This window comes from Panthera leo, chromosome E1, assembly GCF_018350215.1.
Source record: "Panthera leo isolate Ple1 chromosome E1, P.leo_Ple1_pat1.1, whole genome shotgun sequence".
Classification (NCBI taxonomy): domain Eukaryota; kingdom Metazoa; phylum Chordata; class Mammalia; order Carnivora; family Felidae; genus Panthera; species Panthera leo.
This window is the reverse complement of record NC_056692.1, coordinates 40451453-40469083: the sequence shown is the minus strand read 5'-3', so window position 1 is coordinate 40469083 and position 17631 is coordinate 40451453. Positions and strand designations below refer to the sequence as shown.

General features: G+C 57.9%; 2 protein-coding genes and 1 long non-coding RNA gene across 3 annotated transcripts; 2 read left to right on the top strand and 1 right to left on the bottom strand.

The window, feature by feature from the left end:
* Positions 1 to 85: 85 nt before the first annotated feature.
* On the bottom strand, positions 86 to 7265 carry LOC122205929. Its single transcript, XR_006196303.1, has 5 exons — positions 7042 to 7265; positions 6500 to 6812; positions 2575 to 2628; positions 1742 to 1929; positions 86 to 496 (listed from the first exon to the last, which is right to left on the bottom strand). It is a non-coding gene; the product is annotated as an uncharacterized LOC122205929 (long non-coding RNA).
* KAT2A (lysine acetyltransferase 2A) lies at positions 505 to 8186 on the top strand. Its single transcript, XM_042914570.1, has 18 exons — positions 505 to 1007; positions 1147 to 1270; positions 1605 to 1750; positions 1854 to 1943; positions 2234 to 2415; positions 2511 to 2702; positions 3595 to 3701; positions 3906 to 4016; positions 4100 to 4236; positions 4323 to 4531; positions 4742 to 4868; positions 5733 to 5843; positions 6315 to 6458; positions 6722 to 6836; positions 6932 to 6968; positions 7047 to 7110; positions 7247 to 7331; positions 7460 to 8186. Exons 1-18 carry the CDS (start codon positions 669 to 671, stop codon positions 7651 to 7653), a joined length of 2514 nt encoding a protein of 837 aa, XP_042770504.1. The 5' UTR covers positions 505 to 668; the 3' UTR covers positions 7654 to 8186.
* Positions 8187 to 8268: 82 nt separating this feature from the next.
* DHX58 (DExH-box helicase 58) lies at positions 8269 to 16896 on the top strand. The gene is made up of 13 exons (XM_042914571.1): positions 8269 to 8783; positions 8913 to 9081; positions 9288 to 9489; positions 9873 to 10063; positions 10817 to 10933; positions 11538 to 11664; positions 11821 to 12012; positions 12674 to 12927; positions 13447 to 13596; positions 13684 to 13845; positions 14600 to 14790; positions 15863 to 15959; positions 16252 to 16896. Exons 1-13 carry the CDS (start codon positions 8764 to 8766, stop codon positions 16435 to 16437), a joined length of 2058 nt encoding a protein of 685 aa, XP_042770505.1. The 5' UTR covers positions 8269 to 8763; the 3' UTR covers positions 16438 to 16896.
* The last annotated feature ends 735 nt before the right edge of the window (positions 16897 to 17631 follow it).

The following is a 17631-nucleotide window of genomic DNA, read 5'->3' as shown; positions in this document are numbered from 1 at the left end:
AAACACTGGGATGTGCCCTCCTTTACTTCTACCTCATCCCCGTCTCAGTATCCCTTGTGATCATGGCCATACCCCTGGCGCTCAGTGATTTTATAACAATCCTTTATTGCTGAAGTATCACGTATATACAGAAAAGTCCACCAAAGAGTAGAGTGGAAGTATCCCAAAGACAACAACACCCTTGCAACTTCACAGGTTCAGAAAGGTAACTGCTGCGTTTTAATCTCCATCATAGGGGCAAGTCTGTGTCCGCAGTGCGGGCCAGGGTTGGGGCAGGAGGGGATGTGCCAGGAAGCCATCACAACTCCAGGCCCCAGAGCTGCACTTGCACCCTCGTGGGCAGAATCTACGATTCCCCTCAACTGAAGCCTGTTTTCTCAGATGCTTCTCCAAGTCCCCAAGAAAACAGCAATCTCCACTGTCCCAGAAGCCTCCAAGAGAGAATGAAGTGAGGAGGAGCCAATCTAGGGTAATGGCTCAGGCTTCACTCGCTTGTCTGGGACCAAGAGACAAGACAGAAAAGTCTGGAAGCCGCAGGCAAAGGGAGCGGCAGTGAAAGACTACAATTCCCGTCATGCCCCGGCGCAGCGACGCCTGCGCATTGTGCGCCGGTTGCCCATGCGGCCCTAGGGCTGGGAGCGCCGCGCCGCTCCGCTGCGGGGGAGGCCATGGCGGAACCTACCCAGGCCTCAACCCCGGCGCCGGCCACGCAGTCCCGTCCCCTTCAGTCTCCAGCCCCTGCCCCAACTCCGACTCCTGCCCCCAGCCCGGCTTCAGCCCCGACTCCGGCTCCCACTCCGGCACCAGCCCCCGCCCCAGCTGCAGCCCCAGCCGGGAGCACAGGGACTGGGGCTCCCGGGGTAGGAAGTGGGGGCACCGGGAGCGGAGGGGATCCGGCTCGACCTGGCCTGAGCCAGCAGCAGCGCGCCAGCCAGAGGAAGGCGCAAGTCCGGGGGCTGCCGCGCGCCAAGAAGCTTGAGAAGCTAGGGGTCTTCTCGGCTTGCAAGGTGGGGGCGGGGCCTGGGGTGAGAGGGGGCGGGGCCTGGGGCATCCCAGGGCCCGGGTGGGAATAGGGGCAAATCTCTGGCTGGGGATCTGCTCCCCCTTCCCGGTTACAGGGTTACTGACTGATTCTTCTGCCTCCAGGCCAATGAAACCTGCAAGTGTAATGGCTGGAAAAACCCCAAGCCCCCCACTGCACCCCGCATGGACCTACAGCAGCCAGCTGCCAACCTGAGCGAGCTATGCCGCAGCTGTGAGCACCCCTTGGGTAAGGCAGGTAGTGCCCTTGGAGCTAGGGCGGGGTCAGGCTGGGTCCTGCTTGGACAGGATGATTTAAGTGCCACAGAGCTTCATTTGTGGAACCAAAAATATCTCCTAAGGAAGGATTGAGTTGGGAGCATGTATTCCCCAAGGGAAGCGAAAGGAAATTTGCCAGCCCTGAAGAGACAGTGGCCACCCAAGGACTGATGTAGGAGCAGTCAGTCTCATTGCTGGTCACGCTGGTTGGAGGGACCGAGGGTGTAAATTGCCTGGTGGTGAAGAGGGACAGGAAGCTCTGGTGATCTGTCCATTCTTCCCAACCCTACCACCTATCCTTGCAGCCGACCACGTGTCCCACCTGGAGAATGTGTCAGAGGAGGAGATTAACCGGCTACTGGGTATGGTGGTGGACGTGGAGAACCTATTCATGTCTGTTCATAAGGAGGAGGACACAGACACTAAGCAGGTGTATTTCTACCTCTTCAAGGTGAGCTTTGTCCAAGTGAGTGTGGATGAGCACGGTAGACAAGGCTAGGGAGTCGGCAGCTCTGAGCTCTGCTGACCTCTGCCCCTCCTTCCTCTTCCTCCAGCTTCTGCGGAAATGCATCCTGCAGATGACCCGGCCAGTGGTGGAGGGCTCCCTGGGCAGTCCCCCGTTTGAGAAGCCTAATATTGAACAGGTGGGATGAGGAAGGTGGTAAGAGAATTGGGGGCATCTTGGAGGACTGAGGAGGCTGTGTTCCCCATCCTGTCAAGTTGAGAATAAGGGAGAAGTCCAGAAAAGAGAGGATGTTTTGTGCTTCAGGTGGACATGGGGGTGGGAGTGGGGCAGAGTTTTTCTTCACCGGGAGCCCCAGAATGAGAGGAGAGCTTTACCCTGCCCTCGGGAAGCACCAGTGTTTGGATTAGAAGCCCCTGCTTGCTGCTCACGTCTCCTTCCTGGTTCTGTCCCCTGCCCGTCCCTTCTCAGGGTGTGCTGAACTTTGTGCAATACAAGTTTAGTCACCTCGCCCCTCGGGAGCGGCAGACGATGTTTGAGCTCTCAAAGATGTTCCTGCTCTGCCTTAACTACTGGAAGCTTGAGACGCCTGCCCAATTTCGGCAGCGGTCTCAGGCCGAGGACGTGGCTACCTACAAGGTCAATTATACCAGGTAGGCCCAGCCAAGGGCAGCATGAGGAGAGGCTTGTAGGCCCAGCCTAGGTTCAACGTCTCCATTCTCACTTCCCACCTCCCCACTGGCTCCAGATGGCTCTGCTACTGCCACGTGCCCCAGAGCTGTGATAGCCTCCCCCGCTACGAGACCACTCACATCTTTGGGCGAAGCCTTCTCCGCTCCATCTTCACTGTGACCCGGCGGCAGCTGCTAGAGAAATTCCGGGTGGAAAAGGACAAGCTGGTGCCTGAGAAGAGGACCCTCATCCTCACCCACTTCCCAAAGTAAGGCTCATTCTGGCCTATCCGGATTTTGCCCCAGTTCACATCCGCCTGTTGTCCCCTTTTTTCCAGGAAGGCTTCCTGGAATGGTCCCTCCTTTCCCTCCATGAGCCTTCTGGGATCTGGGTGTCTACCTGGCAGACTTGTCCGGGGCCCAGATGCAACTTGCTGGCATTTGCCTTTGCGTGTACTAGACTGGGGATGGCAGGTACATTGCCCTAGTGCTAACATTACCCCTGCCCACGCCCCTGGTAGATGTGACTAATCATTTCCCACGGGGTCTGGACACAGCCTCAGAACCCTTCCCACCACAGCCTGCCGAGAAACCAGAGGTTACACTCGAGGTGAAACCGATTTCCACTCCTGTTGTAGACCTTTCTGTAAAGTTTTCCTCTGTTTTGCAACACTTTCCTCTCATTTGAAACCAGGATCGTAGCTACTCACCTTGAGAAGCCGTTACTGACTAATCCAGGCCCTTCAGTGCCCCCTCTGCCACCAGGTGGGAATATGAGGTGACAGGAGGGAGTAGATTCTGAGCCCCCATTTTGATACTGAGGTGCAGGGTGGCTCGGTGCCCTGCCTGGCCACATAGCACAGGATGGTGCCGGCTCACGCACCCGGTCGCCCTGTGCTACACACCGCGGCAGACTGGGCCTCTGATCTCTGTCCTGGATTGTCCAGTCCTGCTACTTTTGACTAGGGGCTCAAGAGAGGCAGGGGAGTGTCTCTCCCCGCCACCCCCTGCCCCCAGGCCAAAGGTTGTTTCTCTTCTTCAGCTCCCAGCCCCCTGAGAACCCGGTTTCTTTGACCTGCCTCCAGTTCTTCTGGCGTCTGGTCCAGGCTGCTGTGTGGGTCGGAGGACAGGGTTGGGAGACAGACTGTACCCTCCCCACAGATTCCTGTCCATGCTGGAGGAGGAGATCTATGGGGCGAACTCTCCGATCTGGGAGTCGGGCTTCACCATGCCGCCCTCAGAGGGGACCCAGCTGGTGCCCAGGCCAGGTACACGCCCTGGTAGGCTCTGTAGGCTTTCGGCTTGGCCTTCCTGGCTGAGCTTGGCCTCCTGCCGGGGAGGAGGCACTGTGGATGGCAGCCGCGGGGACATGCGGGAGGGTGCGTCTGGGGCTTAGAGGGCCCGGATCCCTTTGTGGGACCCATCGCCACCTTTGACCACCCCCCGCTCCCCCTGATTTCGCTCACCCTCAGCTACGGTCAGCGCGGCAGTTGTTCCCAGTGCCCCCATCTTCAGCCCCACCATGGGTGGGGGCAGCAACAGCTCCTTGAGTCTGGATTCCGGAGGGGCTGAGCCCATGCCAGGTGGGTACTTGACCCCTGACCCTCATTCACCCCTCCCCTAACCTCTTGCTGTCCATGGGAGACCCTGCCAACCTTCCCGGCAGGTGAGAAGAGGAAGCTCCCAGAGAACCTGACCCTGGAGGATGCCAAGCGGCTCCGCGTGATGGGCGACATCCCCATGGAGTTGGTTAACGAGGTCATGCTCACCATCACCGACCCTGCGGCCATGCTGGGGCCTGAGGTGGGCAGCCCGGCTCACTGACCAGTGTGGGGAGGGGACCTCACCGGCCTGAGGCCCCGGCTCACCACCCCTCCTCTGGTGCCCAGACGAGCCTGCTGTCTGCCAACGCAGCCCGGGACGAGACGGCCCGCCTAGAGGAGCGCCGCGGCATCATTGAGTTCCATGTCATCGGCAACTCACTGACGCCCAAGGCCAACCGGCGGGTATTGCTGTGGCTCGTGGGGCTGCAGAATGTCTTCTCCCACCAGCTGCCGCGCATGCCCAAGGAGTACATCGCCCGCCTCGTCTTTGACCCGTGCGTCCCCAGAAGAGCCCCAACCACACCTGGGCACCTGTCCTTGGCCCCCCTATGTCCCCCTACCCCCTCCTCCTCCTCCAACCTGTGGGAATACTTGTTCCTCTGCTCTCGGCACTGAGTGCGGCCCCGCCCTCCAAAGCTGTGGGGATCCTGGGAGCATTTGGGGAACAACAGGTAGGGGCAGTGACCTGTCCCCTCTCCCCTTAGGAAGCACAAGACTCTGGCCTTGATCAAGGATGGGCGGGTCATTGGTGGGATCTGCTTCCGCATGTTTCCCACCCAGGGCTTCACAGAGATTGTCTTCTGTGCTGTCACCTCAAATGAGCAAGTCAAGGTGAGTGCGTGTTCCTGGCCCCAGCCCCTTCCAGCCACCTGCTTCTCAGTTTGGACTGGGTCAGAGCAATAATCCCAACCCTTCTTCTAGTGGCCAGGCAGTTCTTCCGGGCCCCACAAGGTGGCATTTGTCCTTTGATAACTGCGTATTAAGACACTTGTTGACAAATGGAGGCCCAAAACCAGTAATGCTTTTAAATGGACCTGAATTTCCTTCACAAGAACATTCACATACACTGGGGAGTTAATAATTTTTACACTAGCCCTGGGCTGGGTGATCGTCCTGCGTTCTGTCCTGGAATTGTCACAACAGACCCACTGGTAGGGTTCCCGGTTCTCCTGTTCTACATAACCCAGATCTGCAGGGTGCCTCCCTGGTCTAGACATGTGTGGAAGACACTCTCTTGAGGGTTCAAATGTTGCACTGAGTGGGGCTCTTGTGATTCCTCTTCCCCTTTCCCCCCAACTCTGACGCCTGGGAACTGGGAACCAGTGACACGTGGACGGCAACTTCCTGGTTGGGATTTCCATCCTGGCCTTAACCGTGGCTGGCTGTCTGACCTTGGACACATTTCCTAACATAGTTGAGTTTCAGTTTTTTGTTTTTGTTTTTATAAAAATGGAGGTAATAATATTTACCTCATGGACTGACTTGAGAGTTGGTCTGTAAAGTACCAAGCACCACACCTGGCCCAGAATAAGTGCTCAGAAAGTCTCCTTCACATTCTCCCCACAAACTCCCCTTCCTCTGCCAGTTGCCTTTTCTCCTGTATGTCCAGGATCCCCTAGCTGTCTCTACATCCTATCCAGTCTGCTCCTTCCTCTCTGGGGCTCCCCTGGTAAGCCCTGCTCGCCTCCCCCACAGGGCTATGGGACTCACCTGATGAACCACTTGAAGGAGTATCACATCAAACACAACATTCTCTACTTCCTCACCTATGCCGACGAGTACGCCATTGGCTACTTCAAAAAGCAGGTGACCCTCCCCTCCCTGCACACTTGCCTGCTGCCTGGGGCTAGGGGTCATTCTGTCCATCCCCCTGTTGTGGACGGAATGGGAGTCCCTTCATGTCCCCTGCTTCATCCAGCACCTGCGAGGAGATCTTTCTCGCCCATCTTCCTGCCCCTCCTCCCCCCCCACCCGCCGCGCTGCTGCCCCAGTGAAGAGTGAGGGCCTGGAGGGCAGTAGGGCAGGCTGGAGGAATGTTTCCCATCCAGGGAAACATTGCCAGGGAGTCGGGAGGGGCAGCTGACCTGGAACCTTTCTGGGGACAGAGTGATTGAACTCACACAACACAGAGCATTGTACCAGCCACCACAGGAGGGGATTCAGGAACCCGGGAGAACAGACAAGGCCTGCACCGCCCCTCAGAGGCTCCTGGGGGAAGAGCTATTCAAGTTGGAGAAGCCTTGTCGACAGATTGGGTCATAACTGTCCACTCCCTAGGGCTTCTCCAAGGACATCAAGGTTCCCAAGAGCCGCTACCTGGGCTACATTAAGGACTATGAGGGTGCAACATTGATGGAGTGTGAGCTGAATCCCCGGATCCCCTACACGGAGCTGTCCCACATCATCAAAAAGCAGAAGGAGGTGTGTGTGCACATGTGCGTGCACTCATCGTTGGGGCTTACCGTGTGCACGTGGGGGAGGGCACGCATGCGTGGGTGTGTACCACAGGTATGTGCGTGTGTGAGCCAGGCCTGGGGTGGGCCGGGATCTTGGTTCTCGCTTTGCCTCCCAAGGAAGTTAGGAGGCGAGGCGCCTGGACTCAGCGGCAGGGCCTCTGACTGTGGCCCTTGGGAGGGTTTCCGCTGGGACTGGAGTCGGCCCCTCAAGACGCTGCCTTCCCTCAGATCATCAAGAAGCTGATTGAGCGCAAACAAGCCCAGATCCGAAAGGTCTACCCCGGGCTCAGCTGCTTCAAGGAGGGTGTGAGGCAGATCCCTGTGGAGAGTGTCCCCGGCATTCGTGAGCAGGGGTCTTGCTGGGGGAGGGGGCACCCTGCTCGGTATGTGTTCTCGAATTCTTAGGGATGCTCTCCCCACCCACTCCCCACTTTGCAGGAGAGACAGGCTGGAAGCCGTTGGGGAAGGAGAAAGGGTGAGTGCTGTGTGGAGGGAGAGGGTGTTGGGGGAGGCAGAGGGCCAAGGGCCTCAGACGTGGTGTCTCTCACCCCAGGAAGGAGCTGAAGGATCCAGACCAGCTCTACACAACCCTCAAAAACTTGCTGGCCCAGATCAAGGTGGGGAGACTAGGTTCCCTTCTGGGGGTGCCTGCATCAGCGACTCTGGCTTTATGACCCATTCTGGGGTGGGTGGCGGTCATGAGGTGGGCTTGGGGCACAGTGGGCCTGGCTCCAGCTCAGCTTTCCTCTCTAGTCACACCCCAGTGCCTGGCCCTTCATGGAGCCTGTGAAGAAGTCAGAGGCCCCTGACTACTATGAGGTCATCCGCTTCCCTATTGGTGAGGACACTCCATTCCGACCCTTTCCTTCCTCTTTGGCCCCCAAATCTACTCCTGCCTTCTCTGGACCCCACAGCCCCGCTCGCCTCAGCCTCTTAAAAGCATGCCTTTACTTCCTGCTGCCCCAGACCTGAAGACCATGACGGAGCGACTGCGCAGCCGCTACTATGTCACCCGGAAGCTCTTTGTGGCTGACCTGCAGCGGGTCATTGCCAACTGCCGCGAGTACAACCCCCCGGACAGCGAGTACTGCCGCTGTGCCAGCGCCCTGGAGAAGTTCTTCTACTTCAAGCTCAAGGAGGGGGGCCTCATTGACAAGTAGCCTCTGGCTTTGGACCGCAGCCTTGACCTGGAATGTCTCCACCTTGGGTTCTGATCCCATCCTGAGGGGTGCCCCTGGCGCCCAGGTTCCTCTCAGCTTAAAGCACTCCAGCCCCGGGCCCTGCAGCCCTTTCTGGATCCTCAGGCACCCCCAAGCCTGCAGCTCTGTCCCACTCTCCGTTGTATCTGACCTTGGGCAGGGATCTCCTGGATCTGGGGTTCAGCCCCTCTACAGTGGCTGGTGGCTAGAGGATAAACCCTGCCCGGCCCCAGTGGCCCCCAGCCCTGTCCCCACAGAGCCACGAAGTCCTGGAGGCCTCGGCCTCGCCTGGCCCACTGTTTGCTTGAGGGCTAAGACTGCCACTTTTAGCTCGTGGGAGGGGGCTTCAGGGTTTGGAAGTTCAGCTGGGACTGGAGTGGCCATGCCTCACCCTGCACAGTTCTGTCTGTCCCCCAGGGGTGGGGGACCTGGGGACCATTCATTTCCTGGCATTAATCCCTCAGAGGGAACAATAAAGCTTTTTTTTTTTTTTTTTTCCTTTTCCCCCTCTGTGTGATTGTTTCTTTGGTAGAGTCCATAGCCTGAACAGGCTGACCCTGTTCCCGGTACCTCCTACAAGCTGGAGTCTATTAAACTCCAGATTGTCCTGGGGCCACCCTCCCCAACAAGCCTCATACCTAGTGCCACGCCCCTGGGACGATGGCACCTGCCTGGCCACAGCCCTACTTCCACTCCTGCCCAGGTGTGGGTGCTGCAGCGGTCCCAATCACCGGGCCACCTTCACCTGGGTGGACATGGTTACAGCTGATTCAGAAGGGTGGGGGGTGGGGTGGAGACCTCTCTTGGAGGAGGGGCCGGCAGGACCCCGGAGGAATGAAAGGGTGCTTTCCTGCAGGTTTTTCAGGCAACGGGGATTTCTAAGGCAGATCTCTGACAGAGCTGGCTCCTCCCCTGAGTTTCAGTTTCTGTTTCCTATCTCAGCACAACGCTGGGCCGGCGACCAACACCAGGCATTGGGGCTAACCACCCTCTGTGCCTCGGCAGGTGGTGCAGATAAGAACTGGCAGGGCAGGGGTAAAGTGTAGTCTGTGTTACTCGCCTCCCCTTCAGATGATCAGATCAGATTCCAGGTAGGTCCCTTCGGTGCCCTGCTCCACCTCCCTCGAGTGGGATGGGGACGGCTCTGCACCAGAGTGGGCTGGCCAGGAGCGGGGAGGGAGCCAGGATGGCCAGTCATCTGAGCCTCCTTCCATTCCCAGAAGGGAGCTGCGACCCTACCAGTGGGAGGTGATCATGCCTGCCCTGGAGGGCAGGAATATCATCATATGGCTGCCCACGGGGGCTGGGAAGACCCGGGCAGCTGCTTATGTGGCCAAGAGGCATCTAGAGACTGTGGACGGAGCCAAGGTGGTCGTACTGGTCAACAGGGTGAGTAGCCCGCTCTCCCCTCGTTGGGGTCTCAGCTCCTCAGGTGCCTCACAAAGCCCGCCAGATCTCCAGGGCTGCTGTGGCCACCTCTAAGCTCACCTGGCTTTTCTCTCCTTCCCGTCCCCAGCCAGTTCCTGGAGGTCACGTTGCCTCCTCCCCATCGCCCCAATCCAGCTTCCTCTCCCTGACTCCTTCCCCACCCCCAGGTGCACCTGGTGACCCAGCATTGCGAGGAGTTCAGCCGCATGCTGGACAAACGCTGGGCCATTATAACCCTGAGTGGGGACATGGGGCCACGAGCTGGCTTTGGCCACCTGGCCCGGAGCCATGACCTGCTCATCTGCACAGCCGAGCTGCTACAGATGGCACTGACCAGCCCCGAGGAGGAGGAGCACGTGGAGCTGAACGGTGAGGGCTGAGCCAGGGGGAAGAGTACACACCTGAGGCACCTCGACCTGCCAACCCCAGCGCATCTCTCCTAGTACGGCTGTTGGGATGTTTTGTGGGAGTGAGGGGATCCCCATTCGCCAAACCCCAGCATACACCCTAGTAGAAGCAGATCTGGCTAGAATGCAGGATCTGGGGCAAGCCTCAGCCCCACTGCTGAGCCTCAGTTTACTAATCTGCAAAATGGAGGTAAATCATCCCTGCCTCGGCCGGTCTCTGGAGCCTGGCTGCGGGTTGTGAAGGGAGGAAGGAGTTAGACGAACTGTGGGGACTACATGGAGAAAAGCTGATGGGGAAGGAAAAGCTTTGCAAAGGTCACAGCCTTCCCCTGTGTTCGCCCCCAGCCTTCTCCCTGCTTGTGGTGGATGAGTGTCACCACACGCACAAAGACACCGTCTACAACATCATCCTGAGCCGGTATCTACAGCACAAACTCCAGAGGACACGGCCCCTGCCCCAGGTGCTGGGTCTCACAGCCTCCCCAGGCACTGGTGGGGCGTCCACACTTGATGGGGCGATTGACCACATCCTGCAGGTCAGCTTGGCTCCTATGACCCTCCCGCCACCAGAGTCCTCCCTGCCCTGCCCCGCCCCATGCCCACCAGCCCTACCCAGGCTCTCCTGGGTGACCGTCTGGGCCCCTTTGTCACTGAAGCTGCAGCCTCCAGTGGCTTCTTCCTGCACTTAGAATAGACTCCCATCTGTCTACTGTGGCTTACACAGTTCCATCCGACCCAGCCCTGCCTACCTCCCCAGCCTCATTTCCCTGCACACTCCCCTCACCCCTACCCCACAGGCCTTCTCCAGGTCTCCGGAGCATGTCCTGCTTGTCCCCCTTCTCAGGACCTTTGTGGTCACCGTTCCTTTTGCCCTGAATGCCCTTCCCCCTGCACTTGGCCTGTCTGGCTCCTTCTTGCCTTTCAGGGAACAGCTTAGTTGTCACCTCTTCAGAGTTCTTCCCTGACCTCCCCCACTGCACGCTATCACATCATCGAGTTTCATTCTCCTCAGAGCTCATTAACGCGGCCTGAAGCCCTCTCATTCTGTTATTCTTTCCTGCTTTGTCGATCCGTCTCCCCGACACCAAAATAAGACCTTCTGGATCCCCACTGCCTCCAAAAGCACTGGGCCCAGAGAGGACGAGCAATAAATATTTTGTTGAGTAAATGAATCCCCACTTCCAATGGCCCTGCTCAGTGGTAGCTGGGACCTGTCCTGTCCCAAAGTTCTGCCCGTTGTCCTCATAGGACTCTACCCCAGTCCGGTGAACCCTCATCTCTTGCCCCAGCTCTGTGCCAACCTGGACACGTGGCGCATCATGTCACCCCAGAACTACCGCCCCCAGCTGCAGGAGCACAGTCCTCAGCCCTGCAAACAGTACAACCTCTGCCACAGGCGCAGCCAGGTGAGTGGAAGGAGGGGTACAGGAGTTGGGGGGGGGGTGCTGACATGAAGTTAGGGCACCTGGGGTTGAGCCCTGATTCCACCTCCCCTAGCTCTGTGACTTCCCGTTACTTGCGTTTATATCCGAGCCTCTGTTTCTCCCTTCTGTGAAATGGGGAAGTCGCAGCCCATGCCCACAGCCTGCTGTTTGGTTTGACTCCGACGCCTCTCTGGGCACCTGTCAAAACCCTCCAGCACCCTGTCCGGTGCTTTGCAAACTTTAAACCTGGAGCACTTTGTGCTGAGGCTCTCCCACGGTGCAGACACTGTCTGGCGTCTGCTATGACAGGGCTGCACAAGGGCTTAGAGATTGCTGTTCTCAGGCCAGAGGTCAAGGGCACGTAGCGGGTGGAGGCAGAACAGGAACCAGGGGCAGCAACCTGACCCCTGCCTCCAGTCGGGACTCATTCACATCCCGGCAGGCCTCCCTCCGGAGCTCCTTCTCAAACACCACGGGTCAGGGGCAGCAGGAGCGGTGAGGCTTCACGTGGAGATCGGCGCTCCCGTTGGGTGCTCATTGCTCCCCCATGTGTATGGGAATCCCTTCACTCCCTCTTCTCATCCAGGACCCATTTGGGGACATGCTGAAGAAGCTCATGGAGCGAATCCACAACCGCCTGGATATGCCGGCGTTGAGGCGGGACTTCGGGACGCAGACTTACGAGCAGCAGGTGGTGGAGCTGAGCCAGGATGGTGAGAGGGGCTGTGGACGCGGAAGGCAAGGAGGCGGGGACCTGCCTGGGCGGAGCCTTTGGGGCGGGGCTTAGCCTCTCGGGGGGCGGAGTCTAGGCCGCTGGAGGCCTGAAGGGGCGTGGCCGCTCAAACCCTGAGCCCTCTGCCCACCTGCAGCGGCCGAGGCCGGGCTCCAGCAGCGCCGGGTGTACGCGCTTCACCTGCGGCGCTACAACGATGCGCTGCTCATCCACGACACGGTCCGTGCTGTGGACGCACTGGCCTCGCTGCGGGAGTTCTACGACAGGGAGCGCGCCACTAAGACCCAGGTCCTGCATGCCGAGCGCTGGCTGCTGGCACAGTTCAATGGTGAGGCTCGTGGGAACTGTACTGGTCGGGGCACAGGAGTCAACACAGGTTGGGAGGGTGCCAGTGAGGGTACTGGGGCCCTATTTTTCTAACCGAAAGTCGAGGCCGTGGATAGGGCAAAAGATGTATGCCCACATCTGTGGAAGTTTGCATAGCTATGAAAACGAATTCATGATACTGCCAAAGATTTTTTAAAAGCCATTGAGTTCAGGGACTGTCCCTTGAAAGTCTGGGGTGTGTGGTACCTTTAACCTGAGCAAGCGAGGTGGTCAGAGGGTAAAGTTTAATGCAAGAGACCTCAGCAAGGCTGAGGGGCTGAAGGGGGGGGGGGGGCAAGGATCTTTCTGAAGAGACCTGAGGTTGAGTTAGTTAATCCTGGGTGGCAGAGGTCAACATGGAAAGGTCAAGTGTCATCCTGATAGCTGGGTTAAAGAGGGGTGCTGGGTGAGGTATGTCTGCAAAGGATTCTATACTGTAGGTCCCTGTGGAAGCCTGGCTGGCTGGGTGGGTCCTTTTGGTGCCGTTCAGGGGGAATTAGGAGCCGAGATCCTCAGGCTCCCTCTCCACCTGCAGCCCTATCCCTGTGAACCACGCCCTCTCCCATTGCCCTGCCCACTTCCAGGCCTGAGTTCTGTGCCTCTGTTTTGGGCTTTTCTGGCAGACTACAAGAATGAGCTGGCCGACCTGGCGACACGTAGCCCGGAGAACCCCAAACTGGAGATGCTAGAACAGATCCTGCAAGAGCAGTTCGGAAGCTCCGACAGCTGCCGGGGCATCCTCTTCACCCAGACCCGCCAGAGCGCTCACTCTCTCCTGCTCTGGCTTCAGCAGCAGCCGGGCCTACAGATACTGGACATCAGGGCTGACCTGCTGATTGGGGCTGGGAACAGCAGCCAGAACACCCATATGACCCAGGTGTGGGCTTTGGGGAAAGGAGCCGGGGCTGAAGGAGTTCCTAGGGGAGAAAGGGTGGGGACGGAGTCTTCACAGAGATATGGGGGACTGATTCTCCCCAGGAAGAGGGCAGAGAACTGGGGGAGAGAGGTGGACACTGAGATCCCCAGTACTGAAGGTTTCCCCCATCTGGGGGTCCCTGGGGGCAGAGAGGCAGAAGCTTGCGGATCTGTAGGGAAAGAGGTAAGGGATGTTTTCAGGACAGAGGATCAGAGCTCTGGGGTCCCTTGCTAGAGAAGAATAAGTCCTGAGAGCTCTAGAGTAAAGGGGTGGGGATCCTTAGGAGTCCTTAGGGGAAACAGGGGTTAGGTGGTCACCTGGGAAGATGGGCAAGGCACTGGGGGTAGCAGTGGAGTCTCAGGCTCCCTAGGGAAAGGGGCCAGGATTGTGATTAAACTGGAACCAGGTGAGGCTGGGCTGGCAGGAGGGCGGGCCTGAACCCACCTGGCCTACCATGCTCTTTCTCTTCCTCCACCCCAGAGAGACCAGCAAGAAGTGATCCGGAAGTTCCGGGCTGGCATCCTGAACCTCCTGGTGGCTACAAGCGTGGCGGAAGAGGGGCTAGACATCCCCCAGTGCAATGTGGTGGTGCGCTATGGGCTCCTGACCAACGAGATCTCCATGGTCCAGGTGTGTGAACCCCGTGATGCCAACAGCCCTCAGAGATCCTTGTGGGACCCCAGGCCCGCTCAGGCTCCTCCCTATCTCCTTCCTCAGGCAAGGGGCCGTGCCCGGGCTGGTCAGAGTGTGTACTCGTTTGTGGCGACCCAAGGCAGTCGGGAGCTGCGGCGGGAGCTGACCAACGAGGCGCTGGAGACTTTGATGGAGCGGGCCGTGGCTGCCGTGCAGAAGATGGATGAGGCCGAGTACCAGGCCAAGGTCTGTGGGCAGCCTGCATGCCCTGCGGACAGAGGGGGGCTGAGGATGCTCTTCCTGGAAGGTCTCCGCACACACACACACACACACACACCCCTGCTCCCTCTTCCTCTGGGGGCTAACTTGGCCCACCTGGGAAGGCTTAAATGGACGTGAAGTGTAAAGGCCAAGGGTGGGGCTGCCAGGGAAGGCAATGGTTCTTCTCCAAACGCCTTGAGAACAGGCCTTGTCTGAGCTTTTAATTCCTCATCACCAAATACTTTGTGCATCTGTGAGAGCTGTCTTACAACTCTTCTGGCACCAGGCGGGGGGAGGGAGGGACAAAGACACATGTACAAAATAAGCCCAGAACCAGGACTTCAATCTGTTCCCCTGAGGCAGGGTCACCATCGTCCAGCCTTGCCCGGGATGGCCCCCGTTTACACCTGTTATCCAGCATAATTATTAGTGATGCCCCGTGTTCAATGCAAAGAAGCAGCTTTGCACAAAATCCTCCAAAGAGGAGGCAGAGACTCAGTGACAACACTCTCTCTGCTCCCACCATGCCCCCACCATGCCCCCACCATGCCCCCACCATGCCCCGTTCCATACTCTTTTCCTCCACAGAGCTGCTTCTAAAAGCCCCAGGGAAGGTTGAGGAAAGTTTCTTCTGGGTACTAACGATCTGAGGCCTCCAGGAGCCCTTTGTTCCCTGAGCACATTCCGGGGGGCAGGCCTCTAGGGGCCCCACCTATGTCGTGTCCCCTTCTGACTCCAGATCCGGGATCTGCAGCGAGCAGCCCTGGTCAAGCGGGCCGCCCAGGCAGCCCAGCGGGAGAATCAGCGGCAGCAGTTCCTGGCCGAGCAGGTGCAGCTTCTCTGCATCAACTGCATGGTGGCCGTGGGCCACGGGAGTGACCTGCGGAAGGTGGAGGGCGCCCATCACGTCAACGTGAACCCCAACTTCTCGTGAGACCAGCAGGAGGGGCCGGTGGGATGGGAGGGAGGGCACAGGCGGGATGGGGGACCGGGAACCCCTCCCATCCAGACAGAGCTCTGAGGGTTTGCGAGCTTAAACAGTGTTTTGACAAGTACCGAATCTGCAGACAGGTTTTATCGCCACCCCGTTTTGCAGGTGAGGTGACAGAGGCTCAGAGAGGCTAAATGACTTGTCCAGGCTCCCACAGCCACTATGTGGTTGAGCAAGAGCTGGAATTGAGGACACCAAATGCTGAGGGGCCACAAACTCCTCCCCCCGAACCCCCGCCGTCCTACCTACTCTGAAGGCAGAAGGGCTGGTTGTCCCTGAGCCATTCTGCCATCCTCCATCCCCTAGAGGGGAACCTTCCGCCCCCCTCCATTCGTCCATCCATTCATTAAGGATTGATTAGGGACCCGCTGTGTGCCAGGCCACTGTGCCAAAGATCTCCATGCAGGCTCTCTCATTTAAGGAGGTAGCACTTCAACCAGGACTTGCAGGCTGGATTGGGCTGGAAGGGGGGATGCGTACAGGCAGGGATGATGTGATGGGACTGATTCTGGTTGGTTTGAGTGGGAAAGGCCATGAAGGATGAGACTGAAGAAGACAGACTAGCCTGTGGAGAGCATTAAAGGTCAGGCCTGAAAGTCTAGCCTTTGTCTGGGAGGCAGTGAGGAGTCTTGGGTGAATTTTGAGCAAGGGAATGTCAAGGTCAGATTTACATTTTTAGAAGATCACCCTGGCAGTTGGCGGAAGGATGGCGTGGGTTGGGAGTGCGGATGGAATGGGATGGAAGGATGGGGCAGGGAGATCTGTTGGGGGGTAGTTGGAATCATCCCGGTGGGTAGTCCTGAGGCCTGAACTTGGTTGGAGGGCATGCAACGAGGCAGCACAGACAGGGCTTATTGAAGGTTGGGTCTTCTGGCCCTGGGAAGTCTCTTTGTCTCTTGGCAGTCAGAAAAGCCCAAGGTCCAGGTGGAGGCCCAGCAAGCAGGAGGGCACAAGATCGGGGGCTAAGTGGGGGGCGTCCTGAGCACTGTGGTCCCTCCCATTCCCCTCCAGGATCTACTACACTGTCTCCCGGGGGCCTGTGGTCATCGACAGAACCTTCAAGGACTGGAAGCCTGGGGGTGCCATTCACTGCAGGAACTGTGGGGAGGTAAGTATTGGGGCCATGGCCCTGAACTCCAGTCTTCAGAAGTCCCCAGTCTGAGAGAGGAGGCCCAGCCTCTGCCATCAGGACATCCTCACGGGGATGGGGGAAGCAGCTCTGCCCCAGGAGTCCCTCATCTGAGGAGAGAGGTCTAACAGTGTGACTGGGGAGACGGCTCTGAGGTGGGAGACCCAGGCCCTGCATTCATGGATGCATGATTCTCTCCTCCCCCAACTTGAGGAGAAAAGCCCAGTCTGAGGACGGTGGCCCAAACCAGCCATCTCTGTCCCACCCTCAGGCCTGGGGTCTGCAGATGATCTACAAGTCAGTGAAGCTGCCAGCGCTCAAAGTTCGAAGCATGCTTCTAGAGACACCCCGAGGGAGAGTCCAGGCCAAGAAGTGGTCCCGCGTGCCCTTCCTCGTGCCTGACTTTGACTACCTGCAACACTGTACCCAGAACCTGTCTAACTTCTCCCTGGATTGAGCCTCCTGTCCCTGCAGTGCCTGGCTCAGGCTGCAGGGGGCGGGAGAATCCGTGGCAGCTGCCGTCTTCCACGGGGCGAAGCCCGGGCCCAGGCCCCTCTTGTCTGAGTCACCAGCTCGGGGTGTTTTGCTGACCAGCCACAGACGAACCCGGGCACCCAGGCTGGCTGAGACTCCCACGCCAAGGAAGCAACTGGAGAGCCACAGCTCAGCCTCAGTCTCCCTGCACACTCACAGATACTCCAGTGCACTAGATGGACGTGAGGGTTGGGGGGCATTGGGAGGGAATCTGAGGCAGGAGGCTAGCCCCACTAAACTAGCAATCACCACAACTTCCCTTGACCCCCTGACATTCCTTCCCTGCCAAGGCCACTTCTATTTTTGGAGGCTCCTCATAAATTGAAAATAAAGAAGTAGAAAATTGGTGTAGAAAAGTTATGGTATTTTAAAAATAGATTTGTTGAGGTATAAATGACATAAAATAAACTCCGTAATTACAGTGTATAATTTGATAAATTTTTATTAAAAAATTTTTTGTAATGTTTATTTATTTTTGAGAGAGACAGAGACAGAATGCGAGTGAGTTAGGGGCTGAGAGAGAGGGAGACACAGAATCCGAAGCAGGCTCCAGGCTCTGAGCTGTCAGCACAGAACCCGACACGGGGCTCGCACTCATGAGCTGTGAGATCATGACCTGAGCTGAAGTCGGATACTTAACCGACTGAGCCACCCAGGTACCCCTAATTTGATAAATCTTAATCTGTCTTCCACAATCAAGACAGCAAACATAGCCATCACCCTCAAAAGTTTCCTTGTTCCCATGTATTCCCTCCCTCCTCCCCCCTCCCCTTCCCCCTGCACCGATCTGATATTTTTAAGGTTAAAAGTTGGTGGTGGTGGTGGTGGTGTTTTAACCACCCCTCTTTATGGCTCTCAGGTAACCTTATTTGGAGAGAGCACCCCAAGCCTCCATTTGAGAGCCATCCAGAATGGTCCCCCTGCCCCCTCCAACTCCTGAGAGTCTCCAACCCCAGCATCACCCCTCCATCTTCTCCTAAGCCCCGGGGTCACCTCCCTGGGCTGGGGAGAGGCTGAGAATCCAGGATTGGAGGGGTGGTGCTCAGGTAGGCACTGGAGCGGGGGAACTCGTAAAGGCCTACATTTTCTGTTCTCATTTTAACACGAAAGAAAAAGA

What these genes read in the sequence shown, in the direction of transcription:
- KAT2A (XM_042914570.1), top strand. Translation starts at nt 669, where the DNA reads ATGGCGGAACCTACCCAGGCCTCAACCCCGGCGCCGGCCACGCAGTCC. An exon ending in CGGCCATGCTGGGGCCTGAG is followed by an intron (nt 4,237 to 4,322) that starts GTGGGCAGCCCG and finishes TCTGGTGCCCAG; the next exon opens with ACGAGCCTGCTGTCTGCCAA. An exon ending in CCTCAAATGAGCAAGTCAAG is followed by an intron (nt 4,869 to 5,732) that starts GTGAGTGCGTGT and finishes CCTCCCCCACAG; the next exon opens with GGCTATGGGACTCACCTGAT.
- DHX58 (XM_042914571.1), top strand. Translation starts at nt 8,764, where the DNA reads ATGATCAGATCAGATTCCAG. An exon ending in GGAGCACGTGGAGCTGAACG is followed by an intron (nt 9,490 to 9,872) that starts GTGAGGGCTGAG and finishes GTTCGCCCCCAG; the next exon opens with CCTTCTCCCTGCTTGTGGTG. An exon ending in AGGCCGAGTACCAGGCCAAG is followed by an intron (nt 13,846 to 14,599) that starts GTCTGTGGGCAG and finishes TTCTGACTCCAG; the next exon opens with ATCCGGGATCTGCAGCGAGC.